General features: G+C 55.8%; 1 protein-coding gene across 4 annotated transcripts; it reads right to left on the bottom strand.

Annotated features, from left to right (window-relative positions):
- Positions 1-5,564: 5,564 nt before the first annotated feature.
- On the bottom strand, positions 5,565-25,934 carry SDSL (serine dehydratase like). 4 transcript variants are annotated; one of them, XM_039504436.1, is made up of 10 exons: positions 22,808-22,848; positions 22,099-22,195; positions 19,950-20,163; positions 17,868-18,053; positions 17,377-17,416; positions 16,041-16,180; positions 13,406-13,494; positions 11,473-11,700; positions 6,779-6,903; positions 5,565-5,978 (listed from the first exon to the last, which is right to left on the bottom strand). In XM_039504436.1, exons 4-10 carry the CDS (start codon positions 18,033-18,035, stop codon positions 5,785-5,787), a joined length of 984 nt encoding a protein of 327 aa, XP_039360370.1. In that variant the 5' UTR covers positions 18,036-18,053; positions 19,950-20,163; positions 22,099-22,195; positions 22,808-22,848; the 3' UTR covers positions 5,565-5,784. The 4 variants fall into 4 exon arrangements, with proteins under 4 accessions (XP_039360370.1, XP_039360372.1, XP_039360369.1 ...); XM_039504438.1 differs by lacking the exon at positions 19,950-20,163 and having other exon boundaries at positions 22,808-22,842; XM_039504435.1 differs by lacking the exon at positions 22,808-22,848 and having other exon boundaries at positions 22,099-22,522.
- Positions 25,935-26,650: the final 716 nt, after the last annotated feature.

Below are 26,650 nucleotides of genomic sequence, written 5' to 3' on the forward strand. Positions count from 1 at the left end.
GCCTAGGTGGGATTTGAACCCAACACCCATTGACAGGCCTGACGACTTGTAGCAAAGAGATTCCAGGGAAAACAGCCGTGCAGGCTTGTCGCCATCCCCAACCCTGCTGTGGAAGGAAAACCTCTGCTTCCTTGTCTACACTGCCAGAATCTCTGAACGCCTCCTCACTTCAGTGTATTTATCCTCCCCACCCCCTGCATGGTAGGGCAGGGCTATCAGGCATAGAGAGACTTTGGGAACATCTATGCTGCAAAAAAACAACCACCCCATGGCAGCAAATCTCAGAGCCTGGCTCAACTGACCAGCAGTGCAGACATTCCTGCTCCGGCTGGAGCCTGAGCTCTGAAACCCGGCGAGGGAGGTGGGGCTCAGAGCATCCACACAGGAGGAAGCAATTATTGTTTGTCAAGGTCCAAAGTTCTTGGTCAAGGTACAGCCAAGGGCTACACTCCAGAGAAAACAATACAAAAATAACAGATGTTCCATTCAAAAGCGTCTGGTGGTCCCGATTTGGCCCATTAGGGATTATCTTGACATTATCTAATTAGATAATTAGGGATTATCTTGACACTGCTGTTTTTACCCCACTCTGGGAGCCCCACGAGCCTGAGTCAGTTGACCCAGGCTCTGGGTTTTGGGGTTTTTTTTTGGCTGTGTAGCCATACACGAAGTGACTTGCCCAAGGTCACAGAGGAAGGCTGTAGAACGGCAGAGAAATGATCCCAGCCCTGCTCAGTCTGAGTTTAATCCCCTGACCCAGCCTTCCTCCCACTTGCCTTTTCATCCTAAACTTTCCCATCACTGGTACATTTCCCCACCTGGAGGGCGGGCTAGGGTTGAAAGCAGTCGGGCAGCTGCTGTCATTTTACCCACGGTGTCACGTCGAGTTGTTGGGAGGCGCCAGCACGGCACTGGCTCGAATTTGTCTTGTTCACGCTGTCGATCTCGGGCTCATGTTTTCAATGCTGCTTCTAGAGACAAGCAGATGAAATAAGTGTCATATAATAAAATCAATACTAGCGCCTAGCTCTTGTGTAGTGCTTGTCATCAGCTGGTCTCGGCGCACTTCACCGGGAGGTCAATATCACAGCAGGCTTTGCTTGATCCCGCACAGGCATGATCATCTGAGACGGTCTCTATACTAGAGAGGTAGATACACCTCTATCACCCTTTTTGAAAGCGTGGGCTAGCCATTAGGGAAGATGGGGGAGAGGTACGCCTACACAGCAGTGTAAGCCTAGAGTTAGTGGGAGTCAAGTCAGCTGACCTGTGTCAGGGAACCCTGGCCTTGAGCGTCTACACTGCATTTTAACCCCGGGTTAAGGATTTTCTAATCCATGCTCAAATCTAAGGCTCTGGCACCCACACTGCAGTGCACAGATCCGAGTCAAAGTAATCCTACCCCGAGCGCCCAGCGCCCCCGCCCCAAGCGTGGACACTCTAGCCCTATGAACGTGTTGTACTGTGGGGAAACTCTACTGCTCCCCCGGTTTGCTAACTGCGGTGGTGCTATTGATGGGAGACGGGTGCCATACAGCACATCATGAACTCCATTGATGGCCGTGGCAGTCGTGAGAAGGCTTTATCCTGACCTACCATCTAACCCGAGAACTGGGCTCTGCACCCCTAGGTGGAGTCAGGCTGGCTGGAAAATGCCTGGGTGTGCCTGGCCTGAGGGTAATTAGAACATCAGGCCCCAGGGCTGGGAAACTAGTCAAATGAAACATGCAATTCTGAATTTTCAAACGGGCTGGTCAGTGAAGGGGGTTTGGTTGGTGGGTTTTTTTTATTTATTTTTGTCCAGTTGTGTTGAAGTTTGCCATGAAATGCAGGTTTCAGAGGAAAAACCCAGGCTGGCTGCTGCCGGCTGCGGCGCGGTGAAGTGCATCCCCAGGGCTCGGGGTGCAGTGTGCTCCAGCCACACCCCCCAGGATCCCTTCTCCCTGCCCCCACCCCAGCCTGAGAGGCAGGGCTGAGGGATCCCCGGGAGGCTGTGGGGGAGTTTGGGGGCTGGCACCCACTCCCCAGCCCGACAGTGCCCACTGCCTCAGCACTCACAGCCCCAGGGAGCATGGGGGGCCCAGGAGCTAGGGACAGGGGGTGTAGCAGGACCCACTGGCCACCCTGCAGAGAGAGAGAGCAGCAGAGCTCCCAGCTCGGCACAGCTGGGGGATGGATGACCCCCAACATCCTGGCAGCCAGGCGCCACCTCCCACCTGTCAGCTTTGCTCCCTGCTCTGGGCAAGCTCTGCACAGCAGCAGCTGGTCCCGTGGGAGGCTGCTGGGAAGTTTTAGGGCTGACTCCCACTCGTCTCCCTGACACCCCTGCACACGCAGTCCCAGGGATGGAGAGTGGCTGGGGTGTTGCGGGATCAGCCCCTCCATCCATGCTGAGCTGGGAGCTCAGCCACACCTGCTCCCAACAGGGAAGCTGCTTGGTCCCCACTCCACTTCCCCCCCGGGCAGGGGCATCCAGGCCATGTGCCCCAAAATCTGGCTGCGCTCTCGTGACCGGGCAGCAGCTCTCTTTGCAAAGAGTCTCTGATCAGCCGCCATCGCAAACCCTGGCGTGCAGCAGACGGTAGGTGGTTAACGCTGATCGGAGCTGCTGCCATCTGCAATAGAGTGCAATAAAGTGCACCCCAGATTGTTGGCATAGAGAGGACTAAGGAAATTGCCCCCAAGGAACTCTGGGATACATCTGGAGGACTGGTGGGACCCAAGTCAAGCTGAGCCCACATGCATACAGGAACAGGGGTTGGCCCCTAGGTCCCGCTTTAACACAGGCCTGGATCCTCCATCCCCTCAGGGCCCTGGGCCCCTAGGTTTGAGCGCTACCTTAGCACAATTGGTGCGTGGCCTCAAGGGGGGTTAGGCTGAAGCCTCGGCTCACACTGCTGTGGACACATACGTCAGGACTCTTGGGTCCGATGCTGTGACCCCGCTGTGCCTCCATTTCCTCCTTAAAAAGGGACAGTGAGACTTGCCCACCTAGCAGGTGGCTGCCTGCCTCAATCAGGGTTTGGGAAGTTGATGCAAAAGCCGCAAAGCATTATTATTATGACTGAGTCTGGAAATTAAAATGGGCCTGAAATGTATTCAAAGAAGGTCTGATTATTCCCAATTGTTTGCAGTGGGGTTGTAGCCATGTCGGTCGCCTTCCTCTGCAGCATGGGGCACGGGTCACTTTCTGGAGGATTCTCTGCAGCTTGAGGTCTTCAAACCGCAATTTGGGGGCTTTGATAACTCAGACATAGGCTAGGGGTTTGTTATAGAAGTGGATGGGTGGGATTCTGTGGCCTGCATTGTGCAGGAGGTCAGACTAGATGATCATAATGGTCCCTTCTGACCTTAAAGTCTATGAGTCTATGAGTCTATAAGGTGGGGGAGGTAATTTATTGGACCAAATTCTGTTGGGACGAGAGACAAGCGCAAACAGAAGCTGCTCAATAAGAGATACTGCCGCACTCACCTTGTCTCTCGAATTAGTCCCAAGACAAATATCAAAACTGGATCTGAATTGGCCACCCGCCCTAGTTCCTGAAAAACAGAAACCCTTAAGTTCCTCACTTACTTCTTCATATTTGGGGCAATTTTCTGCTCTTTGATCTGCTGAGCGGAACTCAGCCGTGTGCTCTGCAGGTATGGAACTTCCAGGTAGGAGAGACTCTGCTGCCCCCTTGTGGACTGAAATCGTATAATTTCCTTGCATCAAAAGCTTATTTCTTCTCTCCAGTACCTGCTGTGACTTCAGGGGAGTGTATAAAGCAGGTTTCTTGGGACCTGGGCCCAGCAGTCTGAGGGGATCTAATGTAGCAGTGAGGCAGTGGGAAAACCCTACAGGTCTGATTTTCAGAGATGCTGAGCTTCCACTCCTCTAATTAAAGACAGTGGGAGCTGCGAACGCCAAGCACCTCTGAAAAATCAGGCCCTGTGCGTCTATGAGGAGGGTTGAGGGAACAGTAGCAGGGAACAGAAGATCAAGGAGTACCTTGGAGGATACAGAGTGGGTGTGGCTTAAGAGGGAAGGCTATTTAGGGGAGTTTGGCGGAAGAAGATGATGTGTCTAGGGGTCATTACAAAGTTTTGGTGGATTTAATAATACAGGAGACGCACAAAGGATTCTGTTTAAATTTGTTTGAGTCCTGCTCCTTTCTCAGCCCTGAAAGGCTTTTGTTTTTAAATATTTTTTTTCTAGCTTAGAAATATAAGCAGTGTTGCAAACGCCAAAATGTGTAAGTTGCACTTTCATGATAAAGATATTGCATTATGGTGCTTGCATGAGGTGAATTGAAAAACACTATTTCTTTGTTTATCATTTTTACAGTGCAAATATTTGTAATAAAAATAATAATATAAAGTGAGCATTGTACACTGTGTATTCTGTGTTGCAATTGAAATCAATATATTTGAAAATAAGAAGAGCATCCAAAATATTTAATAAATTTCAATTTGTATTCTATTGTTTAACAGTGCAATTAAAAGTGTGATTTTTTTAATCGCGATTCATTTTTCGGAGTTAATCGCATGAGTTAACCGTGATTTATCGACAGCCCTAAAGAAAAGCACAAAATAGCATGAGACTTACAATAAAATCATCAGAATGGGCAACACAGTATCTGGAATAGCCAGGCCCGTTTTGCTAGAGGACTCCTTTAATGGTCTCAGAGATGGGTATTGTCAGATCTGACATCTTAGTTGAGCAGGCCGAGATGTTAGATCTTTAACAAAGACTTCCTTTCTCCCTAGTGTGCAGGCAACTGTTGAGTATTCATGAAAATGACCATGAAGCCAGAAGGGTTTCACAGATTTTTAGCACAAATATTCATTCATTGGAGCGTTTGGCCTGTGAATAGTGCTATGCAGACTCCATCAGTCACTTTCCTTTATTTGCTAGCTAGACAAGTTTCAGTCATCCAACCAGGAAGCAGGAACAACTCTATTATGACTGGTGACCAATCACCAATAACGAAGAGCTGACATGAACATTTTGCCTCACTGTCTGAGAATTATTCAGCAAATAAACCTCTGTGAATAACAGAAATCAGGGTCAGCCGTGAACGATTCACACTGAGAACGATGGGTTAAAACCACAGTGATGGATGGTCACAATCTATAACTTGCCTACCTCCAGTGAGTGCCCTAAAGTACCTTCCCAAATGGCACAGCTCAGAGAGCCAACGTTGCTCAGCTGACTCCTCCTTCATTCCTACCCAGGACATGCAGAGCAAGCAGCCACACCCAGCTGTATTAAAGCAGTCAGTGGGGAGCTCAGGATCCAAGAGTAGCTTGGTATTTATTCTATAAACTGCTTTGAATTCAATTAGATTCCACTTACAATAACCCAACAATATGATGTATTAGTGTCTGCCTGGGATCCCATGCACCCCTGCCCCGTGAGCTGTCCAGGCATCAGCATCCCAAGCAGGTGCTTGGGGCGGCACTCTGCAAGGGGCGGCAGTGTGAGTGTTTTTGCCGCCCCAAGCAGCGTGCCGAATTGCCGCCGGATGACGGGGAAAGTCCGTGTGCCATTAGGGCGGCTTGCACATTTTGCAGTGGCGGCAATTTGGCAGCAGCTGCTATGTTCAGTTGCCCATGGTGGCAATTCGGTGGCAGCTTCTGTCTTCAGCTGGAAGACAGAAGCCACTGAACTGCCGCTGCGGAAACGCGCGCGCCGCCCTAACAGCCCACGGACTTTCCCCGGCGTCAGCGGCGGCAATTCGGCGCGCTGCTTGGGGCAGCAAAAGCAGCAGAGCCGGCCCTGCCTGGGGTCGGCATCCGCTGTCATTTCATGCCCAGCTGGGTTTTCAGGGCCTGGAGCCCAGCCAGCTGGATGCTGCTTCCCCCGCACACGATGATGACAATGGAATCCAGGTCCGGGTTCAAGTGCCCTTCCCGCTGCAGCTGTTGAACACGACCCGTGTAGAGCAAGGCCAGAGGGGCGCCACAGGCCGGCTGGACCAGCATCCGCTCATCATCTGGGCAATGCCGGCAGGAAGGAGAAAAAAATCACAGAATATCACAATTGGAAGGGACCTCAGGAGGTCATCTGGTCCAACCCCCTGCTCAAAGCAGGACCCACCCCCAGATCCCTAAATGGCCCCTTCAAGGATTGAAGACTCACAGCGCTGGGTTTAGCAGGCCAATGCTCAAGGCATCGAGCTATCCCTCCCCCCATAAAGGAGGAACCCCGCTATGCAGCGGCAGTAGGCTGTTATCCTCACAGGGGGATGCCACTAGAGGGAGGAATGACCATCGGCACTAATTGGAGACTAGCCCTCAGCTGGTCTACTGCACATGCCACACACTTGATCTGTCCACTAACGTTCAGATTCCCTACCATTACACTGTGCTCCAAGCCAGTTGAGGAAGCCCGTCTCTGCACTTAATTTCTTCAGTCCTATGGCACAAGTCCTTTAGTGGCCATAGCACAGTTTGGACCCCTCTACTCGGGTGAAACCAGATATCCATTATTAGGATACATTAGGGCCACAGCTGGGCCGTCATTGCGTGGCACAGCGGTAGCTGTAACATAGATGGGTCTGCCAGTGCCTCTGATCCCTGGAGCCGATTTCCCCAGACCCATTTGACAGAAAAACAGTAACTAAACCTACGTTCCTATCCTGCAGAGAATTGGCAGAATCAAGGGTCAACAATTTCCCTCTCCAGAAGGGAGAACTCGGGGCACGAAGCACCTCTGACAGGCGTTAGGTGGTGCTGTTGGCTCGCCGCAGTCAGCCAGAGAGCAGCATCAGCACCCAGCATCTGCGTGACTTACCCAGGAACAGCTCTATGGCTTGGACTGCTTCCACATCCTCCACCAGCTGGGAGATGACCTGGCATTCGCGGGCACATTCCAGTGCCCGGGCAGACACCCTCTTGGCTCCCAAGCATTTGGCCACGCTGGGAAATGGATAGCAAAGGCGAGAGCCCCCATTAGCACTCCGGGCTGGGGACAGGGCGGCTCTAGGCACCAGCGCTCCAAGCATGTGCTTGGGGCGGCACTTTCCAAGGGGCGGCACTCCCGCCCTGCCCCCACCCTTTTTTTTTGACTTGGGGAGCAAAAAGCCGCTCCCGGCCCTGAACCAAGATGTTCCCTCTCAGCTGAGGCCTTCAGGCTGAGCGGGAATGACGCTGCAGTTCTGGCTGCCCTGCGGCTGGGGAGCCCGAGCATCATCCCCCGGAGCCGGCCCGGGCTGCGGGGCGAGAGGGGCTCAGCTCCGGGGGCGATGCTCGGGCTCCCCAGCGGCAGGGCAGCCTGGGAGTGAGGAGCCGGGGAGGGAGGGAGGGCAGCGGGGCCCGGGGTGCAGGGAGCGGGGCGGGGTCCTGCTGCCGCCACCGCTGCTGCGCTGCTCCGAGTCTCCCCAGGGCGGGCGGGCGGCGTTTCCCCGCGGGAGTGGGCTGGGCAGGGCGCCGCCGGGCTGGGCAGGGGGCGTGGCTCCCGCGCTGACGGGCCGAGTGGCTGGGCAGCCCGAGCTGCCAGGGAGCTGCCGCCTCCTGCCCCCGGACCCAGCCCGCTGCTGCCTGCCCTGGGCGGGGAGAGGCAGAGCCCGGCTCCGAGCCGGGCGGGGGGGGGGGTACTGCCCTGCCGGGGGACCCCCATGGCTCGGGCACCTCGGGGTCAGTGTCCGTCCTCTCGGCTCTGCCTGCACGGGGCTGGGGAAGCAGCTGTCAGCGCCTGCCCCTCTCAGCCCTTGCACCCCCCATCCCGCTCGCAGCCCCTCCCCTTGTACCTCCCTCCATCGCTCCTTCGCTGCACCCTTCCCCTTGTACTCTCCCTTCCCCTGCACCTCTGCCCCGTACCCTCCCCCAGCCCTCTCCTCCCGCACCTCCCGCTTCCCCTAGTACCCTCCCTTCCCCCGCACCTCTGCCCCGTACCCTCCCCCAGCCCTCTCCTCCCGCACCTCCCCCTTCCCCTCTTCTCCTGCAACCCTCCTGATACCCCCTCTCCTCCTCCACCCTCCTCTGCGAGTACATCACACCCCGCTTCTCTGCCAGTGTAGATCCCCCAAGCACCCCCACACCCACTCTGCTGCCTGAACCCTCTTTACTAGATCCCCATCCCTTTCGGGGTACAAGGTTTGAGGGTTAGTCCCTGTGCTTTCCATGTGCATTTGGAGCACTAAAGATGGGGTTGCGGGGGACAGGGGGTGAAATTTATACTAAAGTGAAATAAAAACAGAAGAAACAGTTTGATCCTCACTTCAAGTGTAAACGGGGATTGCTGTGGTGAACGAGGTCACGTTTGTCGGGGGGAGCCCAGGGCTGGGGTGGCAGGGAGTACGGGTGGGGGGGAGAGCGCCCAGGGCTGTAGCGGCAGGGGGTGCAGGTGGGGGAGTGCAGTGGTGTGGGGCGGGGGAGAGCCTAGGGCTGGGGTGGGGGGCAGCCAAATTTTTTTTTTTGCTTGGGGCAGCAAAGAAACCTAGATCCGGCCCTGGCTGGGGAATCCAGCCCAGGCCAGAGGGTGGGGAGAAATTCACCCCTTTATCTCTGCAGCTAGGACTTCGTGGTGGTGCAGGATTCTAGGCTGGCACCCCTTGAGGAACGACATTGACCAGACACAGCACGGGACAGCTGTGAATCCCACCAATGAGCCTCAGCCTTGAGTAAGAGGAAACCATCACAAGGCAGGAGCTTGGTCTCCAGGGCCCATTCAGTCTTTTGCCTCTCTGCTAGGATTGCCCCCAAGGTGGCCAACAGTGTTGCTGGGTTTTGGTGATGTGGAGCCCTGGGTTGAGGCCTGCCAACTCATTGCACGCAAGGGCCACCAAAGGGTCAACAGATGGAGTAAGAACTTGCCGTCATTACTGACTCAGGCTGGATCTGAACCCAGTGCCCCTAGAGGTGGAAGGTGCTGGAGCTCTGCAACGTTTGCATGCTGCTGCAGACCCAGAGCATGAGCAGCAGCCCAATCTATGTCTCACTTAGTGGTGTTCTGCAGTGCTTGTTACAAGTTGGATCACCCTGACTGCAGCAAACCAGAGCACTGTCCACTCATTTCATCCAGAGCAAAGAGATGGCCACAGGTGGCCTTTGAAGTCCAAGGCTGGGATTCCCGAAGGATCCTGCGGAGTTGGGCTCTTAGCTACCAAAAGGTATTTCCACAGTCCCTCTATTGTAGTGTCCGAACACCTCATGAGCGTCAATGGATCTGTCTTCACACCAGCCCTGGGCAATACTCTTAGCCCCATTGTCCAGGTGGGGAACTGAGACACACGGAGGCTAAGAGACTTGCTCGTGGTCACACAAAGTCTGCAGCAAAGGAGGGAACAGACCCTCTGTCTCCCCAGCCTGAGGCTACACCCCACCACTGACCCAGCCTTCCTCTCCTAACAGGCTCACGCTGTTCTGGAAACCCCAGCCCGGGGAAGGAAGGCTCAGGTGACTGGCTGGCTGGCCAGTTCGATCAGCTCCTCATGGACAAAATTCATGGCAGAGAAACTCTTACGGGAGTTCAGGAAACAGCCCCAGTATCTCCTTTGCTCATTTTGGCTGAGGACATGGTATTAGCTCCCCAGATCCCTGAGAAAACACCCTGCTCCAAATCTTAGCGGGTTTCTGGCCAGCTCAGTACCTGAGAGGCCACACCAGGCCCAGAGAGTGAGGAGGTCACTGAAGTCTGAAAGCAGGACCACCCTCACTTATCTACTACTACTACTACTACTGGTCACTTTTAAAAACCAAGGGAACATTGTGGGTTGTGGTTTTAAGTGCCTATCCTAGCACCTCCCTAAAGTTTTGACGTGTACAACACACTGATCTGTGTACAAGCCAGGGAATATAGTCCAGGGACACCTCTGAGATTCTCTCTTGAAGTGAATTGGAATTATCAATAATTAGAGGATTGGGCCAAAAGAAATCTGATGAGGTTCAACAAAGACAACTGCGGAGTCCTGCACTTAGGACGGAAGAATCCCAGGCACTGCTACAGGCTGGGGACCGACTGGCTAAGCAGCAGTTCTGCAGAAAAGGACCTGGGGATTACAGTGGACGAGAAGCTGGAGATGAGTCAGCAGTGTGCCCTTGTTGCCAAGAAGGCTAACGGCAGTTTGGGCTGTATAAGTAGGGGCATTGCCAGCAGATCGAGGGATGTGATCATTCCCCTCTATTCGACATTGGCGAGGCCTCATCTGGAGTACTGTGTCCAGTTGTGGGCCCCACACTACAAGAAGGATGTGGAAAAATTGGAAAGAGTCCAGCGGAGGGCAACAAAAATGATTAGGGGGCTGGAGCACATGACTTATGAGGAGAGGCTGAGGGAACTGGGATTGTTTAGTCTGCAGAAGAGAAGAATGAGGGGGGATTTGATAGCTGCTTTCAACTACCTGAAAGGGGGTTCCAAAGAGGATGGGTCTAGACCGTTTTCAGTGGTAGCAGATGACAGAACAAGGAGCAACGGTCTCAAGTTGCAGTGGGGGAGGTTTAGGTTGGATATTAGGAAAAACTTTTTCACTAGGAGGGTGGTGAAGCACTGGAATGGGTTATCTAGGGAGGTGGTGGAATCTCCTTCCTTAGAGGTTTTTTCAGGTCAGGCTTGACAAAGCCCTGGCTGGGATGATTTAGTTGGGGGTTGGTCCTGCTTTGAGCAGGGGGGGGGGACTAGATGACCCCTGAGGTCCCTTCCAACCCTGATATTCTGTGATTCTTAAGTTGGGCCCTGGACAGAGACCAGATCCATCCTGATTTCTGGCTTTTTCTGTCTTGAACTGCGAGACAGGGTGTGCAGGTCGCTGGCTGGCTGCTGGCATTCATAAATCAAGGGAGTTCAGAGTGGGACTATCATTCATAGAGGGAGGGTGGGACTCACATGGCAGGGCTGCCCCAGAGCTGCAGACCCTGGAATCCCAGGGTGACTGTCCCCAGCCCCAGGGCAGCCTGCATGGCGGGGCACTGCAGCATCCAGCCAGGCAAGCTGGCAGGGAACCACGCAGGTTCCCAATGAAACCAGGCCCGTGATTCAGCAAAGCAGGGGTGTGCTGCAGCAGCAGGAGGTGGGGAAGGGAAGCCTGCCCTTGAATATCCTATTTGAAAGCCAAGCAGAGGATTCCAGCCTCCAGAGCTGTCAGTCCAGGAGCTGATACCAGCTGCAAACTCCCCACAGGAGAGTGAGTGAGGGGCATCGGCCAAGAGGTGCAGGGGAGGGGGGAAATCGGGGTGACAGCCCCCACCACCACATTGGGTAAGGGCCACGCCTCTTCTGAAGCACTAGCTTGACTCTTATTGGTCCCCCTTGCTCCCTTCCCCACCCACCTGCTCGTATGTCGCATGCCATTTCCCTACCCTGTCATTGTAATGAGTTTGTACAGCCCCTAGCACAACAGCCAAGGCCCTGCACCCCCTGCAGATACTCCCCCCCACCTGCACCCCCTCTGAGTCCTTCCCCTCCCTGCACCCCCTGCAGATCCCCCTCCCCTGCCACCACCCCCTGCAGAGCCCCCTTTGCCATCAATTCCCTCCTGTCTCCGCACTCACCTGGTTATCTCCGGCAGGGTGACCAATCTCCCAGCCCTGAGCGCTGCATTGAAGCTGTCAGCTCCTTTGGTTTCCACAGCAATGATGGGTACATCCTGCCAACCCACATCCTGCAGGCCAGCCACTACTCCAGCCAGCAGCCCTCCACCACCCACCGCCAGGACGATGGCGCCCGGCTTGTGGCCTAGCAAATCCTTCAGCTCCCTGACCATGCTGGAATGGCCTTGCCTGTGGGAACGGGGGTGGGGACAGCGAACCGACTGTGAGAAACCAACCAACGGGCACTTGGGTGTGACGCGTCCCTGCCGGGCCGGGCTCTGACAATGGGCACGTGGCTGGGCACCCCCTAGTCCCAGGCCAGGGCACATGCTGCCAGCTGGGCCAGGCAGCGGCAAGAATCTTGGAGGTAGCAGAAGTCAGGAGAGGTGAGGCGGGGGCTTGGGACCATGAGAGGAGGGATGGATAGATGCACAAGCACAACCCGGGGGGGGGGTCGAGGGGCTCCCCAAATGTCCCCCTCAGAGCAGTGGCAGGATTTCAGGGTTTAGCCACACCCTGCCTAGCAAGTCTGCCATCGGTACAGCGCTGCCCGCCTCCATCCCGCCGTGCCAGCCTCGCATGGAACACCCGCTCCCCCAGAGCTGGCGGGAACCCCCCGCCCGGCTTCCTGCTCCTGCCCTCCGCCCGTTGGACTGGGCGGTGTCGGAGACGAGACCACGCGGGGCTGCTGCCCCAGGGTCTGAACCAAGGGCGGGGAGACCAGCCTGGCTGCGTGTGACCATTAGGAGGGTGCCCAGCCCTGCAGGAATGGGCCCAAGGGCAAGGGGCACCTGGGCCAGTGACTGAGGCCGGAGGGCCACTCGGTCTGGTTGTTTGCGGACAAAGCTGCTGGAGTGATTTGGGGGGGACTCTCGCCTCCCCGAAGGCTGTCAGAGGCAGGGGTGGGTGTTCGGAACAGGGAAGCCGCCCCCCCCTTTATTCCCTTGAGCCCCGTTCCCCCACACTAGCCCCTCAACTCGTGCTGAAGTTGCGCACCTGCTTCAGCCTCTTCTTCAATCAGGACCTACCAGGTCACGTTCTCCCACTGCTCTGGGGCAGAGAGACACTGGGGCGACTGGCAGGACAGGCCCAGCTAATTCCCCTAGGAGACACCCAGCTGGTGGGATTCCAAGACAACCCTCCTGACCCGACAGCTGCCCCAGAGAGCGGAGATCTGGTCTAATGAGCAGCTCCTTGCTCTGGAGCCGGGCTGGGCCCATGCCCTTGCCAGCTCAGTCGAAAGGGAGGACAAAAGGGCTTGACCCACCCACACTCCCACTGCACACACAGTCCACCGGGAGCAGCTGGAACGTGGAGAACCCAGCAACCTCGGGCAGTTCTCTCCCTCCCGCGCCACCTCTTGTGCACCCTGCCTGGCTCCTTGCTCATCTCACCACGCGGATCCCGCCGCAGCCCGAGCTCAGTCAGCCTGGGGCCGCTCGGCAGTAACCCCCTGGGGGCTGACGGAGAAACCGTGCAGTGGGAAAGGGGACACAAGCCCCAAAGCAGCACAGGGCAAACCCTCTGCAGCCTGATTACACCAACAGCACCCCAGCGATGAGCAGGGCATTTGCTTTGTAAAAGGAAGAAAGGGGAAGACACAGAGATTGAAGGTGGGGGGGTGGCAAGACCCCAGGTGTGGGCCGGGGGGATGGGAGGAAGGATCCCGGCGAGGCCCCAGGCGCGGGCCGGGGGGATGGGAGGGAGGATCCCGGCGAGGCCCCAGGCGCGGGCCGGGGGGATGGGAGGAAGGATCCCAAGGAGGCCCCAGGCGCGGGCCGGGGGGATGGGAGGAAGGATCCCAAGGAGGCCCCAAGCGCAGGCCCCAGGGAGCAGGGGAGGGATGGGTGTGGTGAGGCCCCAGGCCTGAAGAGACAAAGCGCCAACCTCTCACCAGATCAAAGGATGGTCGAAGGGGTGGACGCTGACCCAGCCGTCGGTCTCCGCTAACGCCAGGGCTTTTGCATAGGCATCGTCCCAGACCTGCCGACACAATGATGCAGGGAAGGATCCATGACCTGCCTGCCGCTGCCAGCTTCAGCCAGCCCTCGCTCCCCTGGCTGGCTAGGAACGGCCTGCCCACCACTTAGACTGCGTGCTCTGTGGGGCAGAGACTGTCTTTCCTTGATATGTATGTGCAGCGCCGAGCACAATGGGTGCTGGCTGGTCAGGGGAGGCTACGCACCAGGTCCTGGTTACCATCTCCTGGCAGGTCCCATCCAGTGCAATGGAGTTACACTGATGGAAAACTGGGGGAAGAAGAGAATCTGGCCCAGTGACTTTTAGCGGGTGCCTCTGTGTGTTTGGTCTGGTGCGTGGTTGTGCCTGGGTGTGAGAGGAGAATCAGGCCTCCAGCTCTGTGAGCACGTTTGTGTGCATGTGCCAGGCCTGGCGTTCAGCCCTGCTTCTGTGACTTGCACTGGGTTGCGTGCCCACGGGTGAATGAGGCTGGAATTTGGCCTCTTTTGTCACCTCAGTCCAGGGGTAACGGCTGTTTATCTGAATTTCAATTCTGCTAATAGCCTGTGTCCTCCCCACAACCCAGCCCTAGTGTGTTGCTCACCGGCTGAGTAACTAGCAGGAAGGCTGCAGAGCTGCAGGTTGGAAGGGGAAGCAGGGAGAGGGGAAGCAGCCGCAGGAGAGAGTTGCCGGGCTTCTGTTGGCCCCAACGCCCTGTTATCCAAGGGTGTCAGATCCGCCCCAGGCCATTCAGATAAATGGAATTCACCCGGATACCTTGTTACTAGCTCCCCATTAGCAATGTGGGGCAAGTTAAATGCCAGGCAGAGTGAAAACAAGCAGCTGGAGATGGACCCTTGGGGAGGTTCTGAGCCAGATGGAGCTATCCCAGAACCCCACTGGTGCCCATCGCTGGCCTCTAGCAGTTTTACTACCCACTGCCATTCTGCAGGGGTTTCCCGGGTGTTGTTTTCCCCCATTCCCAGGGCGCAGGCGTGACCAAGGTGAGAATTTTCTGTACTGTTTTTATGAACTATCCATATGACTCTCCCTGTCACTTTGGGATTGCTAGGCAGTGAGTGCAGAGGGGTTCAAACGCTGCTGGTGGGCAGACCAGGAGACACGAGGGGTTAGCTCAGGGGTAGGCAAACTTTTTGGCCCAAGGGCCACATCGGGATTGTGAAACTGTATGGAGGGCCGGGTAGGGAAGGCTGTGCCTCCCCAAACAGCCTGGCCCCCGCCCCCATCCACCCCCTCCACTTCCTGTCCCCTCAGAACCGCTGACCCATCCAATCCCCCCTGCTCCTTGTCCCGTCCCGGGATCCCCCGCTCCTAACAGCCCCTGGGCCCCCACCCCCACCCAACCCCCCTGCTCCCTGACTGTCCCGACCCCATCCATACCCCTGCCCCTGACTGCCCCCATCAGAACACCCACCCATCCAATCCCCCCTGCTCCTTGTCCCCTGACTGCCCCATCCTGAGATCCCCCGCCCCTAACAGCCCCTGGGACTCCACCCCCTATCGAACCCCCCACCCCCGCTCCTTGTCCCTGACTGCCCCTTCCCGGGATCCACCACCCCTAACTGCCCCCAGGACCCCACCCCTATTCAACCCCGCTCCCTGTCCCCTGACTGCCCCCTGGAGCCCTCTGCCCCTTATCCAACTCCCCACTCTTTTACCATGCAGCTCAGAGCAGCAGGAACTTGCAGCCACGCTGCCACGCTCCCCGGCAGGAGCGGCAGGCCAGAGCGCTGGCGGCACAGCGAGCTGAGGCTGCAGGGGAAGGGGGACAGCAGGGGACAGGCTGGGGGCTAGCCGCCCTAACCGGGAGCTCAAGGGCCAGGCAGGCCGGTCCCTCAGGATGGATGTGGCCCCGGGCCATAGTTTGCCCACCTCTGGGTTAGCGTCACATGGCTCTCTGGGATGATGCGACTAGGTCGCTGAGGACTGGCTAGAACCAACACAGATCAATGGAGGATCTGGGAAGCCAATAGGAATCCCAACGACTGAACCACTGACGGGTAGCGATGGCAAGATCCGGCAGGCAGAACATCTGAACTCAGCCTGGACCTGCAGGCTGAGGGCAATGGGCCGAAAGGTCTCAGGTATCTGGGGTAAGATCTGAGCCCATAGACACACAGGAGCTCTCACCCGGCACTGACAGACAAAGGGACAGAGAGAGAGAAAGATCCAAGATGGTTCCTCCAGCATGGCTGAAGCTTTGCCTCTCCGTGCTAACAGAAGGACTTTTGGATTCTGGAGGCCATGGGACTAAGATATTGTTACCGCGTCTGGAAAAGGCTGTCGCTGCAAATACTTCCTGGGAGCAGGGCGCCCCAAAGGGGCCGATACGAGCCTCCCGCCAGAGTCTGGCTCAGCTGCACTGGCTGCAGGAGCCACAGAGAGAGAGACAGAGATTGCTGGTGCCTGAAGGCCCAGTTTCAGTGTCATGGACTCCATGGACCTGCCCTGTGGTCCTTGGGGTCTGGCCTGCTACAGGGGTCACTCCCAAGGGACTGGTTACAAGCTGGGGCACAGACCAGACCCTGTGCATCCGTGACAACAGGTACCTTCCCAAAGACCTGCACCTCCGTCCCCTGCTCTTCCAACTTCTGCACTGTGGCCTGGGGGGTGCTCGTTGGCACGATGATGGTGGCAGGGATCCCCAGCTTCTTGGCAGAGTAGGCCGTGGCGAAGCCAGCATTCCCCCCTGTAGGGACAAGGAGACAGGGGTCGGTGACGAACAGTGGGGAGCTTGGGGACCCCACCGCGTGGCAACGGAACAATGATCCAGCGGGCTCTGGATTCGGGCCCCACTCAATGAATCAGAAACAGACCCAGGTCTCCACATCTGGGTCCACGCATGGATTCCGAACACACCGCAGATGAGGGCTACTTGGATCCAGGGCTTGAGTCAAGCTCCCCCCTACCATGTAGGGAACCCTAAATCACAGCATGAGAACCCATGCTGCTCCCTTGACACAAAGATCGCAGCATCAATCGCTGCCCCCTGCTGGCTTCAGGGGCAGAGCTGGAAGTGGGCGCGTGGAGACAGGCACCCCAGGTGGATACCGAAATGCGCAGTGAATGGCACCAGCGCATTGGCTCCAACCTGCGACAGAATCTGGATCAAGCAATTCAAATAAAAGAGCCTTGATGTGTCAGCCTGGAGTGGGCTCTAATCCCCAGCCCTCTTCAGTGACAGGTACCCACTCTCCCTGGCAGAGATCAGGCAGGCAGGCAAAGGGAGAATAGGATTGTCAGATCTGTTCGCCGTCACACAGCACAGAATAACCCTCTTTGGGGCTATTTCCCCACGTGGATTTACAGACTCCCCACTCACTGGACTGTGGAATGAGCAAGATCACGCCAGGCGCAGTATAATACGGACCCACCAATACAGGCCAAGCCCCCATGCACCCTCCCCCCAATATATCCTGCGGTCAGACTGAACTCGAGTGCAGGGAGTGTGGTGGCTAGCGCGGCTGAGAGGGTGAACGTCCGGCTTTCCACCCTTCAGATGACCAGCCGTTTCTCCTTCCCTCTGTCCCCCCAGACCAGCTGCTCTCTGTTTACTGCTGAGGCTAGAAAGCTGAGTCATGAGACTGCGTCAAGACACAAACATTATGCCCAGAAACGATCCACTGCATCATTTCACACCGCTTCCCTCTCCTTGGGTTCCTGGCTGAGTCCCAAATGTGTCTTCTGGCCTGGATCTGTAAGGCCGGATGCCCTCACCTGGGCCTTGGCAGGGTGAGAGCTGATGTCCCACTTCCCCTATGCTTTAAAGAAATCTGCATCCCCATGGAACGCCTAGCTCACCTCCCCAGGGATCAGGAGATGGAGCAGAACGGCCCTGTCTTGCTAAATATCCCACGGGAGAAGAATAGTTTGAAGTAAATTTACCTGTCGAACAAACAAAACGTTTGCAGCCCTTCTTGGCAGCCTGAAACCAACGAGAAAGAGAAAGTAGAACTTGGAATTCACTTAACTCACTTCTCAGGGCTGGTCCTGTACATCAGCCAACACACTTTGGCGGTAAAATTAGTGATACAATTACAGCTATAATACTGCAGCGTTTGGACTACACACCCACACCCGAATGCATTCTGTGCCATATACACACAGGCGTCTGCACCACCACATACACACCCCAATGCATATTGCACCCATCCTGCACACACATACACACTAATGTTTCCACACCATTTTGCAAGCACATACAAGTGTGTTTTACAACACGCACCCACGCTAGTGCAGTCTGCACACACCAATGCATTTTGCACCACCCTACCCACACATCCTTTTTCTGGGCATACTGATGGCACATGGTATCAGTCCCCAAGCTCCTCCAAAGATCACAAGAGCAAGGGCTAAGGTCCCAGTGCTGGGCTCACCTCCTGACAGAAGTAGCCAATCCCCCGAATCTTGAACGAGCCGGTAGGTTGGACGTTCTCCAGTTTCATGTAGACCCTGGTCCCTGCAGCCTTGGACAGGGCAGCACTTTCCAGCACAGGAGTGAGGATGTGGAACCCTCTCCCGTCTCTGTCCAACAGGGCTGCCATTGGTGTCAAAGGAAACACCTGAAGCACAGACAAGGCATGTCCCAAGGCAATGAGACAAGGCAAGAGATACCAGAAGCCAAATCCTACTCTCAGTTAAATCTGGAGCATTTCCACTGATTGGAAGTTAATGGATGGGCCGTCAGATATTGTGGTGCCCTACTCAGGCCTCCGCAGGAGGCGGGGTGTCCCCAGGCCTCCACAGGAGGGGAGGGCTGCGCCCAAGGTCTGTGGGGGGCAGCAGCAGGCTTGGGGGCAGGGGGGAGTGCCCCCAGCACGAGCTGGCACAGTGGAGCAGGTTGGGGCCGGCTCACTCCACTTCCTGCTGCCCGGTGATTGCAGGGCGGGCCCGACCCCACACTCACAGGGTGGCGGGAAGTGGCGTGACCCGGCCCCAGCACGCACCGCTCTGCCTCCCTGGCTCCCAGCCATGGGACTTGGGGGTCGGGAGGAACCGCCCCCGGCACTCACTGGCAGCATGGCTGGGAGCTGGCGTGGCGGAGCGGAGCGGGCTGGGGCCGGGTCACGCCACTTCCCGCCACCCGGTGAGTGCAGGGTGGGCCCAACCCCTGCTGCAGTCCCCTGGGACGTAGCTCAGGGAAAGGCAGGGTGGGGGCAGCTTTCCTGGCCAGCTCAGCCAGCCGAGGGATCGGGCTGGCCGCTGGAGCAGCACGCAATTGCCAATTGGTGCCCCAAATTTCCCAGTGCCCTACGCAGCTATGTAGTTTGCGTATGAGTAAGGACGGCCCTGGAACTACCCTGGATTTGCACTGGCGTAAGTGAAGGAATCCAGCCTTTCATGCCACGCATGCATAAGGGTGCAGGGAAAACCTAAGAGGCCAAAATCTGCTTTCTCTGCCCAGGGAACCAAGTAGGTAGGTGCAAAATGACTAGTACCAAAATACAAGGGCTTTGTCCTTGCACAGAGGTGTTGTTCCATTCTTCAGAGGGTCCATAGGCGCCAACTCCATGGGTGCTCCGGGGCTCAAACACCCACAGGGAAAAAAAAAACAGTGGGTGCTCAGCACCCACCAGCCACAGCTGTTCGGCAGGGCCGCCAATCAGCTGTTTGGTGGCTGCCAGGAGGTGCTTGTGGGAGGGTGGAGACAGTGAGCAGCGGCAGGGGCCTGAGGGAAGGGGGTGGAGCGGGGGCAGGGCCTTGGAGGAAGGGGTGCAGTGAGGGCAGGGTCTCGGAGCACCCCCAGGGAAAAATAAAAGTCAAGGCCTATGAGAGGGTTAGAGTTGCAGGATCTGGCTCCAAGGGAAGGATATGCCTTGCAAGCTATTTGCAAGGACATCTGAATGGCTGAAATTGGAACATTTTTGCAGTTCATTGCCAAGTTGAAATCCTCCCCACTTTTTTTTTCAAAAATGCCAAGAGTGAGCTATTTTGAGTGAAAAAGGGCCTCTGTATTTGAGCCAAATTGCTATCACTGTAACAACATGGCCTTTGGTAATTTTGCATGGCTTTTGCTGCTAAATTGTTGCTTTAAAAAAAAACACACACAAAAAATGACAGCACCACAAAAACAGATGAAATCAATACATTGTGGAACATGTCATGAACAAACTGCTTGAGAAATTGTCTGCCATTTGCCTAGTAATTAACAGAACCCAGATATTCTTGTTCCAGGAGCAGAACCTCTTCCCACTTACGCTAAAATTCAAGGAGACTCTCCTTTAGCGAAAGCAGTATAGGACATATGACACACACAGTTATGCAATTTTGATATCATGCAGTAGAGGACAGTGGTGACACCTGGACACTAGTCTGCTTATTACAATATAAAATGTAAAATAAAATTCTTCTCTTTTGGGGGAAAAAAAGAACATTTAACAATTATTTATTGCAGTTACTCTGGATAACTGCACTGACATCAATAGTCAATAAGTTGTTTCTTGGCTTTCTTTACTCACGTGGGACCAGACATTTGGCTATTATAAATCAGCAGAGATCCATTTACTTCCATTGTGCTTCGCTGATTTACGCCAGCAGAGGATCAGGCCTGTGTTCTTTCCAGATCCGAGCATCCTGCACAGAGCGCGCCCGGGTGCCAGTCTCACTTCCACCGATACGAACTGCCTCACTACCGGCCAGGGAGATCTCTCCAACAGCTGGGGCATTTAGGGCCTTAAGGATCAGACCCAGTACTTTAGGCTTGCCCCAGAAATCACTCAGCAGATCTCAGAGGGTGGGTGTTGTGGGCTCCCTGCGCTAGGCCCTGCTAACCGCAGCTCCTGTGTTCTGTGCTAGGAGCAATTTCCCAGTGGTCCTGATGTGCAGCCTCGCAACGAACCCTTGGCAATGATGGAGACAGGAAGGAACAAACCTAGGGATGACTAAGCGTGGCGAGCTCCCACGGCCGAAGGAAAGGACTGAACCTCTGAGCTAAGTGCAGGTAATAGGAAACGCGCATATCAGCAGCCGCAAGCTGGGAATCCAGCAGCAGCTGGGGATGGAACAAAGTGTCAAACCTCGGAGACAAGTGATAGACGCACCCTGTCAGCCATGGGTGCTGCTGCAATCTCTGCAATTTCTCCTGGCATGTTCCCTATCACCCCCCTGGTTCATAGCTAGCCAGCTGCCTCTCTGTTAGACACTGGGGGCTTGAGACTCAGTTAGTCTGCGCCTACTCTGCGGGCAGGAATGGGGGGCGGGAAGAGATTTTAACCATCTTTGTGAATCCTTTAACCAGCCATGTTTCTGGGGGCTCTGCAGGACCCTGTCCAGTCCCTGGTGTAAGTTAGAGCAGCCTCAGAGCTGCTCTGATTGAGGATTTGCCCCCTGCAGGAGCAGAGAGTAGTACAGTGCACATCAGCCATGCTCCCTAACATGCCCTCTATGGCAGGAGCTGGAAGTAGGGTCATTGCAGAGCTCTCACGCTAGTTCCACATCAACCCAGGAGAACCTCTGCACAAGGGGGTGTTTCATTCCTTGCCCCCTTACGCTGCCAAGAGGGCACTGGGGACATTAGAGTCAGACCCCAAGCAAGCCCCTCCGATGCACCTTGAGAATCAGAAATCTGTGTGTCTATCTAGCCCGTCACCGGAGTTATCAAACACGCTGCTGAGGGTGACAGCACTGCTGCAGAAAAGGGCACCAACTGCCCACCTCTCTGTCCCTGCCATTTCCTGAAGATCCTTGGGCCCCAATCCTCGAAGGTAAGTAGATGCCTAAATCTCTGTGAGGATCTGGGCCTGTCTGAGTCCACGCTGGATCCTTTCTCCTGATCCATTCAGGAGCTGCCCTTCATAGTCCCCAGGCAGTTTGCTTCGGAGAGCACACTCATGTGAAAGCTAGAAGATGGCCATTGCTAGCAGAGGCGGCTCCAGGCCCCAGCATGCCAAGCTCATGCTTGGGGCAGCAAGCCACGGGGGGCGCTCTGCCCATTGCCGCAAGGGCGGCAGGCAGGATGCCTTCGGTGGCATGCCTGCGGAGGGTCCGCTGGTCCCGCGGTTTCGGCGGACCTCCCGCAGGCGTGCCGCCGAATCCGCGGGACCGGGGACCTCCCGCTGGCAAGCCGCCGAAGGCAGCCTGCCTGCCGTGCTTGGGGTGGCAAAATACCTAGAGCCGCCCCTGATTGCTAGCCACACAGCTTCAGCCAACGTCACCCAGGGATCGAGGGCGGCTGCGGTCAGCGCGGCCTTCGGAACCGGGGAATTCTTGAGAGCAGAACCTTTGACCAGTCGTCAAAGGCTTGACCCGCCCGAGGGCTGAAGAAAGAGGACAGAGTTCACTCACTCATTTATTATTTACTGACGCGGAGTGTGAGCCCGGCACATATGCACGACCTACATGCACCTAGGGAAGTGCGTCAGACTCATGCAAGGGTTAACGGGTATAAACAGATAATCCCAGCCTAAATTGAAAATATTATCTCCCTAAAAGAACAAGGCTGTGTCCTTAGCAAATCCCTCTTGAGTTAGACACACCCCCTGCATGCAAGACAGGATTGGCTCCCTGATCTCAACTCTCCCCAGCTATGTCCTTAGCAGCTTTGCCTGTCAGTTGGGTTGCACAGCGACAGGCCTGCTGTGCCATCTGCTTCGTATTTGGAATATTTACCTTGATTCTGGCTGGGATCTCTTGCCTCCTCGCCCCAGGCCCGAAAGGCGATGCCCTTCCCCACGCATACAGATGGGGAGGAGCCGGTGATTCCAAACTGCAAACAGCGGAGCAAAGTTTAAGAAATGGAGGCGGGGAAACAGAATTAATGAGAGTTACATTAAAGAGACCCCGTCATCTGGACGAGCCTGCTTCTGTCCAGACAATGTTTCATGGGCTCTTGTTGCAAACATCACCGAATAAAACAGAACCGGACGAGATTAGAGAAGAACGGATTACGCTCTAGTCTCCAGTCTATTTACTTGGTGTTTTGCATTCTGTCAGTTTCACTGTTTAGTCAGAGGAACATTTTCCAAAGCACCTGAGTGACTAAGCTGCCAAAGCCCCATTTCCACAAGTGATTAGGGACAGGGCCGGCTCCAAGTTTTTTGCCGCCCCAAGCAAAAAAAATTTCCCGCACCCCCCTGGCCCTACCCCAACTCCAACCCTTCCCCGCCCCATTCCAACCCCTTCCCCAAATCCCCAGCCCCGCCTCCTCCCCCAGGCGCGCCGCATTTCTCCTACGCCTCCCTCCCAGGGGGGAGAAGCGGAGCCGCAGTGCGCTCGGGGGACGAGGAGGAGGTGAGCTGGCGGGGGGGGAGCAGTTCCTCTGCCCCCCCCAGGGTTACTTCCTATGGCCCTCCCCACGCCCCCCACCGCCGCAGCTCACCTCTGCTCTGCCTGCTCCCCTGAGCGCGCCGTCGCCGCTCCGCTCCTCCCTCCCAGGCTTGCTGCAAGACAGCTGATTCACACGGCAAGCCTGGGAGGGAGGGGGGAGAAGCGGAGCGGCAGCGCGCTCGGGGGAGCAGGCGGCAGTGGAGCAGAGGTGAGCTGGGGGGAGGGGAAGTTCCTCTGCCCCCCTCCCTGGGGTTACTTCCTGCGCGCCCCCCCCCCCCCCACACCTCCCACTGCCGCAGCTCACCTCCGCTCAGGGCCGGCTCCCGGCTTTTTGCACCCCAAGCAAAAAAAAAAGAAGAAGCCGGAGTGCCGCCCCTTGGAAAGTGCCACCCCAAGCACATGCTTGGAGCGCTGGTGCCTAGAGCCGGCCCTGAGCAGAGACCACATTTTCCAAGTTATTAGGTGTGTAACCTGGTGTGCCTGGGGCAGCCCTCACTGAAAATGCCAAGGGCAGCGCAGGCTGCGAAAAGGGGAGCAGATTCTCCCAAAACTGGCGGTTAACACGGAAGCTAAACTTACCAACCTGCCACAAACTGTTTCTGATCCCCCCATGCTGGTTATCAAGAAGAAGAAGAAAAAAAAGAAAGAAAGAAAAGAAGAAAAGAAAAAGAAATCACGCAGCCCCCTTTATTGCATTCCAGTTCTCTGGGTCCCAGTCAGCAGCTAGGTCCTGCACGGTGAGAAGTTATTTGAATACAAAGTGCTCTTCTGAACCCCAAAGGGCGTCAAGATTAGGTTGGATCTTACCCAAAATACCACGCTGCCAGCCAATCCTTTTGGGTTTAAAAAAGAAAGAACAAGAAAAGAGCTGTTAAACGATAAAGCACCTAGATCAGGGCTCGGCAGCCTCTCAGAAGTGCTGTGCCGAGTCTTCATTTATTCACTCGGATTTAAGGTTTCACGTGCCAGTCATACATGTTAACGTTTTTAGAAGGTCTCTCTCTCTAAGTCTAAACGATGGTTGTATGTAACGTAAACAAGTTTTAAAAAATGTTTAAGAAGATTCATTTAAAATTAAATTAAAATGCAGATCTTCTCAGTTTAGTGCCGTGGTTCTTAATCTGGGACGCAGGCACCCCCTGGGGCAGGGCCGGGGCAGGATATTTTGCCACCTAGGCGAAACTTCCACCTTGCACCCTCACCCCCCCGCACATCGGTTCATTGAGGGGCAAATCCCCAACAAGCCTTTATAGACCCCAGGGGCCAGCCGTGCCCAGGGGCTGCTCCCCAGACCAGGTTCCCCCCTCCCCACCCCCTGAACTCCCCTGGAGGGTGCACAGCCCCCCCGCGAGCCCTCCCAACCCCACCCAGGTGGGCCCCGCCCTGAGTCCACTCACTGGCCTTGCCGGGCTTGGGCCGCTGCAGCAGCTCGGCAGAGAGGAGCCGCCTTCCGGAGGCACCGGAGAGCCAGAGCGTCCCGCTTGCGGCAGCAGCGAGCCCCAGCCATGGAGGAGCCGGCACGGTGCAGGGGGGCAGGAGCCCTACAAAGGCGGCGCTAGCAGGGAGCAGCTGCGCCCCCCCCACCCCTCCTGCTCCCACGCCCCATCCAACCACTCCCTGCCCCCTGACAGGACCCCCAGAACCCCCAACCCATCCAACCCTCCTCCTGCTCCCTGACTGCCCCCCGGGACTCTCCTTACCAGGCCCATGCCAGTGTACTGAAGCAGCGGGGGAGGGTGGGGGGGAGCTGTGGGAGGGACAGCGGCCGCGGCAGCTCACACTTCCGGGAGCCGCAGAACCCAAGCGCGGTGAGGGGAGAGCTGGGGGGCGCGCCTGCCTGGGCTGTGGCCTGGTGCCCCCCCCCGGGGGGGCTCCTGCAGTGGATGCATGTGGACAGCGGGCCCTGTGCGCCCCCCGGCTCCTCCCTCGCCGCGCTCAGGCTCTGCAGCTCCCGGGAGTGTGAGCTGCCACCGCGCCTCCCGCAGCAGGCTCGGGTCCCCGTGCCCCGGCAGCTCACGCTCCTGGGAGCCGCAGAACCCGAGCGCGGTGAGGGGGGAGCTAGGGGGCGCGCCTGCCGCCAGTCTGGGGTCCCGGCCGCCGGCCCCGCTTCACTCAGCCGGCCGCACGTGCTGAGCGGGGCCGGCGGCCGGGACCCCGTCCGGCAGCCGCGTGCCAGGCAAAATTGGCTTGCGTGCCAAAGGTGGCACACATGCCGTAGGTTGCCGACCCCTGACCTAGGTACATACAGAGACTACAAAGACCATAGATCAGGGTCTTAGCAGTATTGATGAGTTTGCTGACTTGAAAGTCTCTCTGGAACACATCCCCAGCTGGGATGGGCCATTCAGTCCTTTGTTCAGAGCTTCAGTTTGTAGCAAAGTTCCTCCCGAGGTAAGAAGCAGGAATGAAGACAAAATGGAGATGATGCAGCTGCCTTTTTATATCCTTTGCCAATGTGGCTTGTACTTCCCGGGTCCTCCCAAACATGAGCTTCACAGCACATGGCATGGAAAAGCCTGAGAGTTCTGTCCATAGGCCTGCCCCTACATGCCTGGTCTTCTCTCAGTGGGTCTGTGCCACCTGCCATACTGGGGTTCCACCCGCCTGGGCTCCCTCACCATGTCCTGCTGCCAACACACCCAGGAGGGACACACCCAGCTGTAGAATCACACAGAGTCTGCAATCAGGTCTGTGTAGGAAGACTCAGCTCAGGGATTGCCCTGCACTCAAGTGCACACACTCTCTGGAGCGCAAACCCAAAATGATATTGTCTTGCGCTGTATAGAGATCTATACAGCGTCAGCTCGTGAAATTTGCTCCCTCCCTCAATGCGGAGGAAGATACTCACAGCTTTTTGCCCTCCCACCCTTATGAATTGCACAAACTGGGTTTTAGAAAACAAAACAGGTTTATTAACTACAAAGGATAAATTTCCAGTGATTATAGGGGATAGCAACAGATCAAAGCAGATCACTGAGCAAATAAAACAAACATGCAAACTAAGCTTAATACACTAAATTAACTGGTTAATAGAAGCAAATTCTCACCCTCAGTGTTGTTTTATGCAGGTTGCAGAGTTCCCTTGCAGTTTAACTCTCCAGGGATTCCTTTCACAGGCAAGATCTTTCTCACCTGGGCTCAGCCCCAGCCTAGTTCCTTTGTTTCTTCAGGTGTTTTCATCAGTCTTTCTTCTTGGGCGGGGAGGCAGTGGAGAAGACCAAATATTAACTCATTCCCCTGCCTTAAATAGGAGTTACATATGGTGGGAACCCTTTGTTTCCCAGTTTGACGCTCACCCCCTTCCAGTGGAAAAATACCAGCAGATCAAGATGGCTTCCTGTACCAGGTGACATGATCACATGACACTGCAGTGTCAAAGCAGCATCCCAGGAAGCTTCTCAGGAAGGTGAGAAATTAGTATCTTCAAAATCCTATCGTCCTTCCTAATGGCCCATCCAGGCTGATTGTCTACTGTCCGGTGGGCGCTCCCCAGGTGCAAGCACTTTTGTAATTGATACATAGTCCATATTCCTAATTTCAGATACAGAAATGATACATGTATACAAATAGGATAATCATATCCAGTAAATCAGAACCTTTCCAATGATACCTCATTTGACCCATCTTGCGTAAAACATCTTAGTCATGCCATATTCATATCATAACAGTGTTTCTATGAAGAATATGGGGCGTAATGTCACAGGATCAATTGTATAGTTGATGACCCTTGATGAGCCATCGAACAGGCTAGGCAGTGCTGATGCCAATGTGTCTGGAGGTGTCACCCAGAAACACAGCACAAGTTTGGAAATACAGATATACCCTACATATCTATAACAAAGGTGATGCAAACAAGATGATCATACTTGGCAAATCATAACATCTTTATAGATAT

Source organism: Mauremys reevesii, linkage group 18 (genome assembly GCF_016161935.1).
Source record: "Mauremys reevesii isolate NIE-2019 linkage group 18, ASM1616193v1, whole genome shotgun sequence".
In the NCBI taxonomy this organism is placed as follows: domain Eukaryota; kingdom Metazoa; phylum Chordata; order Testudines; family Geoemydidae; genus Mauremys; species Mauremys reevesii.

Bases quoted from the DNA above. Each gene is read 5' to 3' on its own strand.
- SDSL (XM_039504437.1), bottom strand. From the start codon at position 18,035: ATGGCAGCCCTGTTGGACAGAGACGGGAGAGGGTTCCACATCCTCACT. The intron at 11,701-13,405 runs GTGAGAGGTTGG...CCGTTCCCACAG, and splicing joins TTCGACCATCCTTTGATCTG to GCAAGGCCATTCCAGCATGG. The intron at 5,979-6,778 runs GTAAGTCACGCA...GGCATTGCCCAG, and splicing joins AGCCATAGAGCTGTTCCTGG to ATGATGAGCGGATGCTGGTC.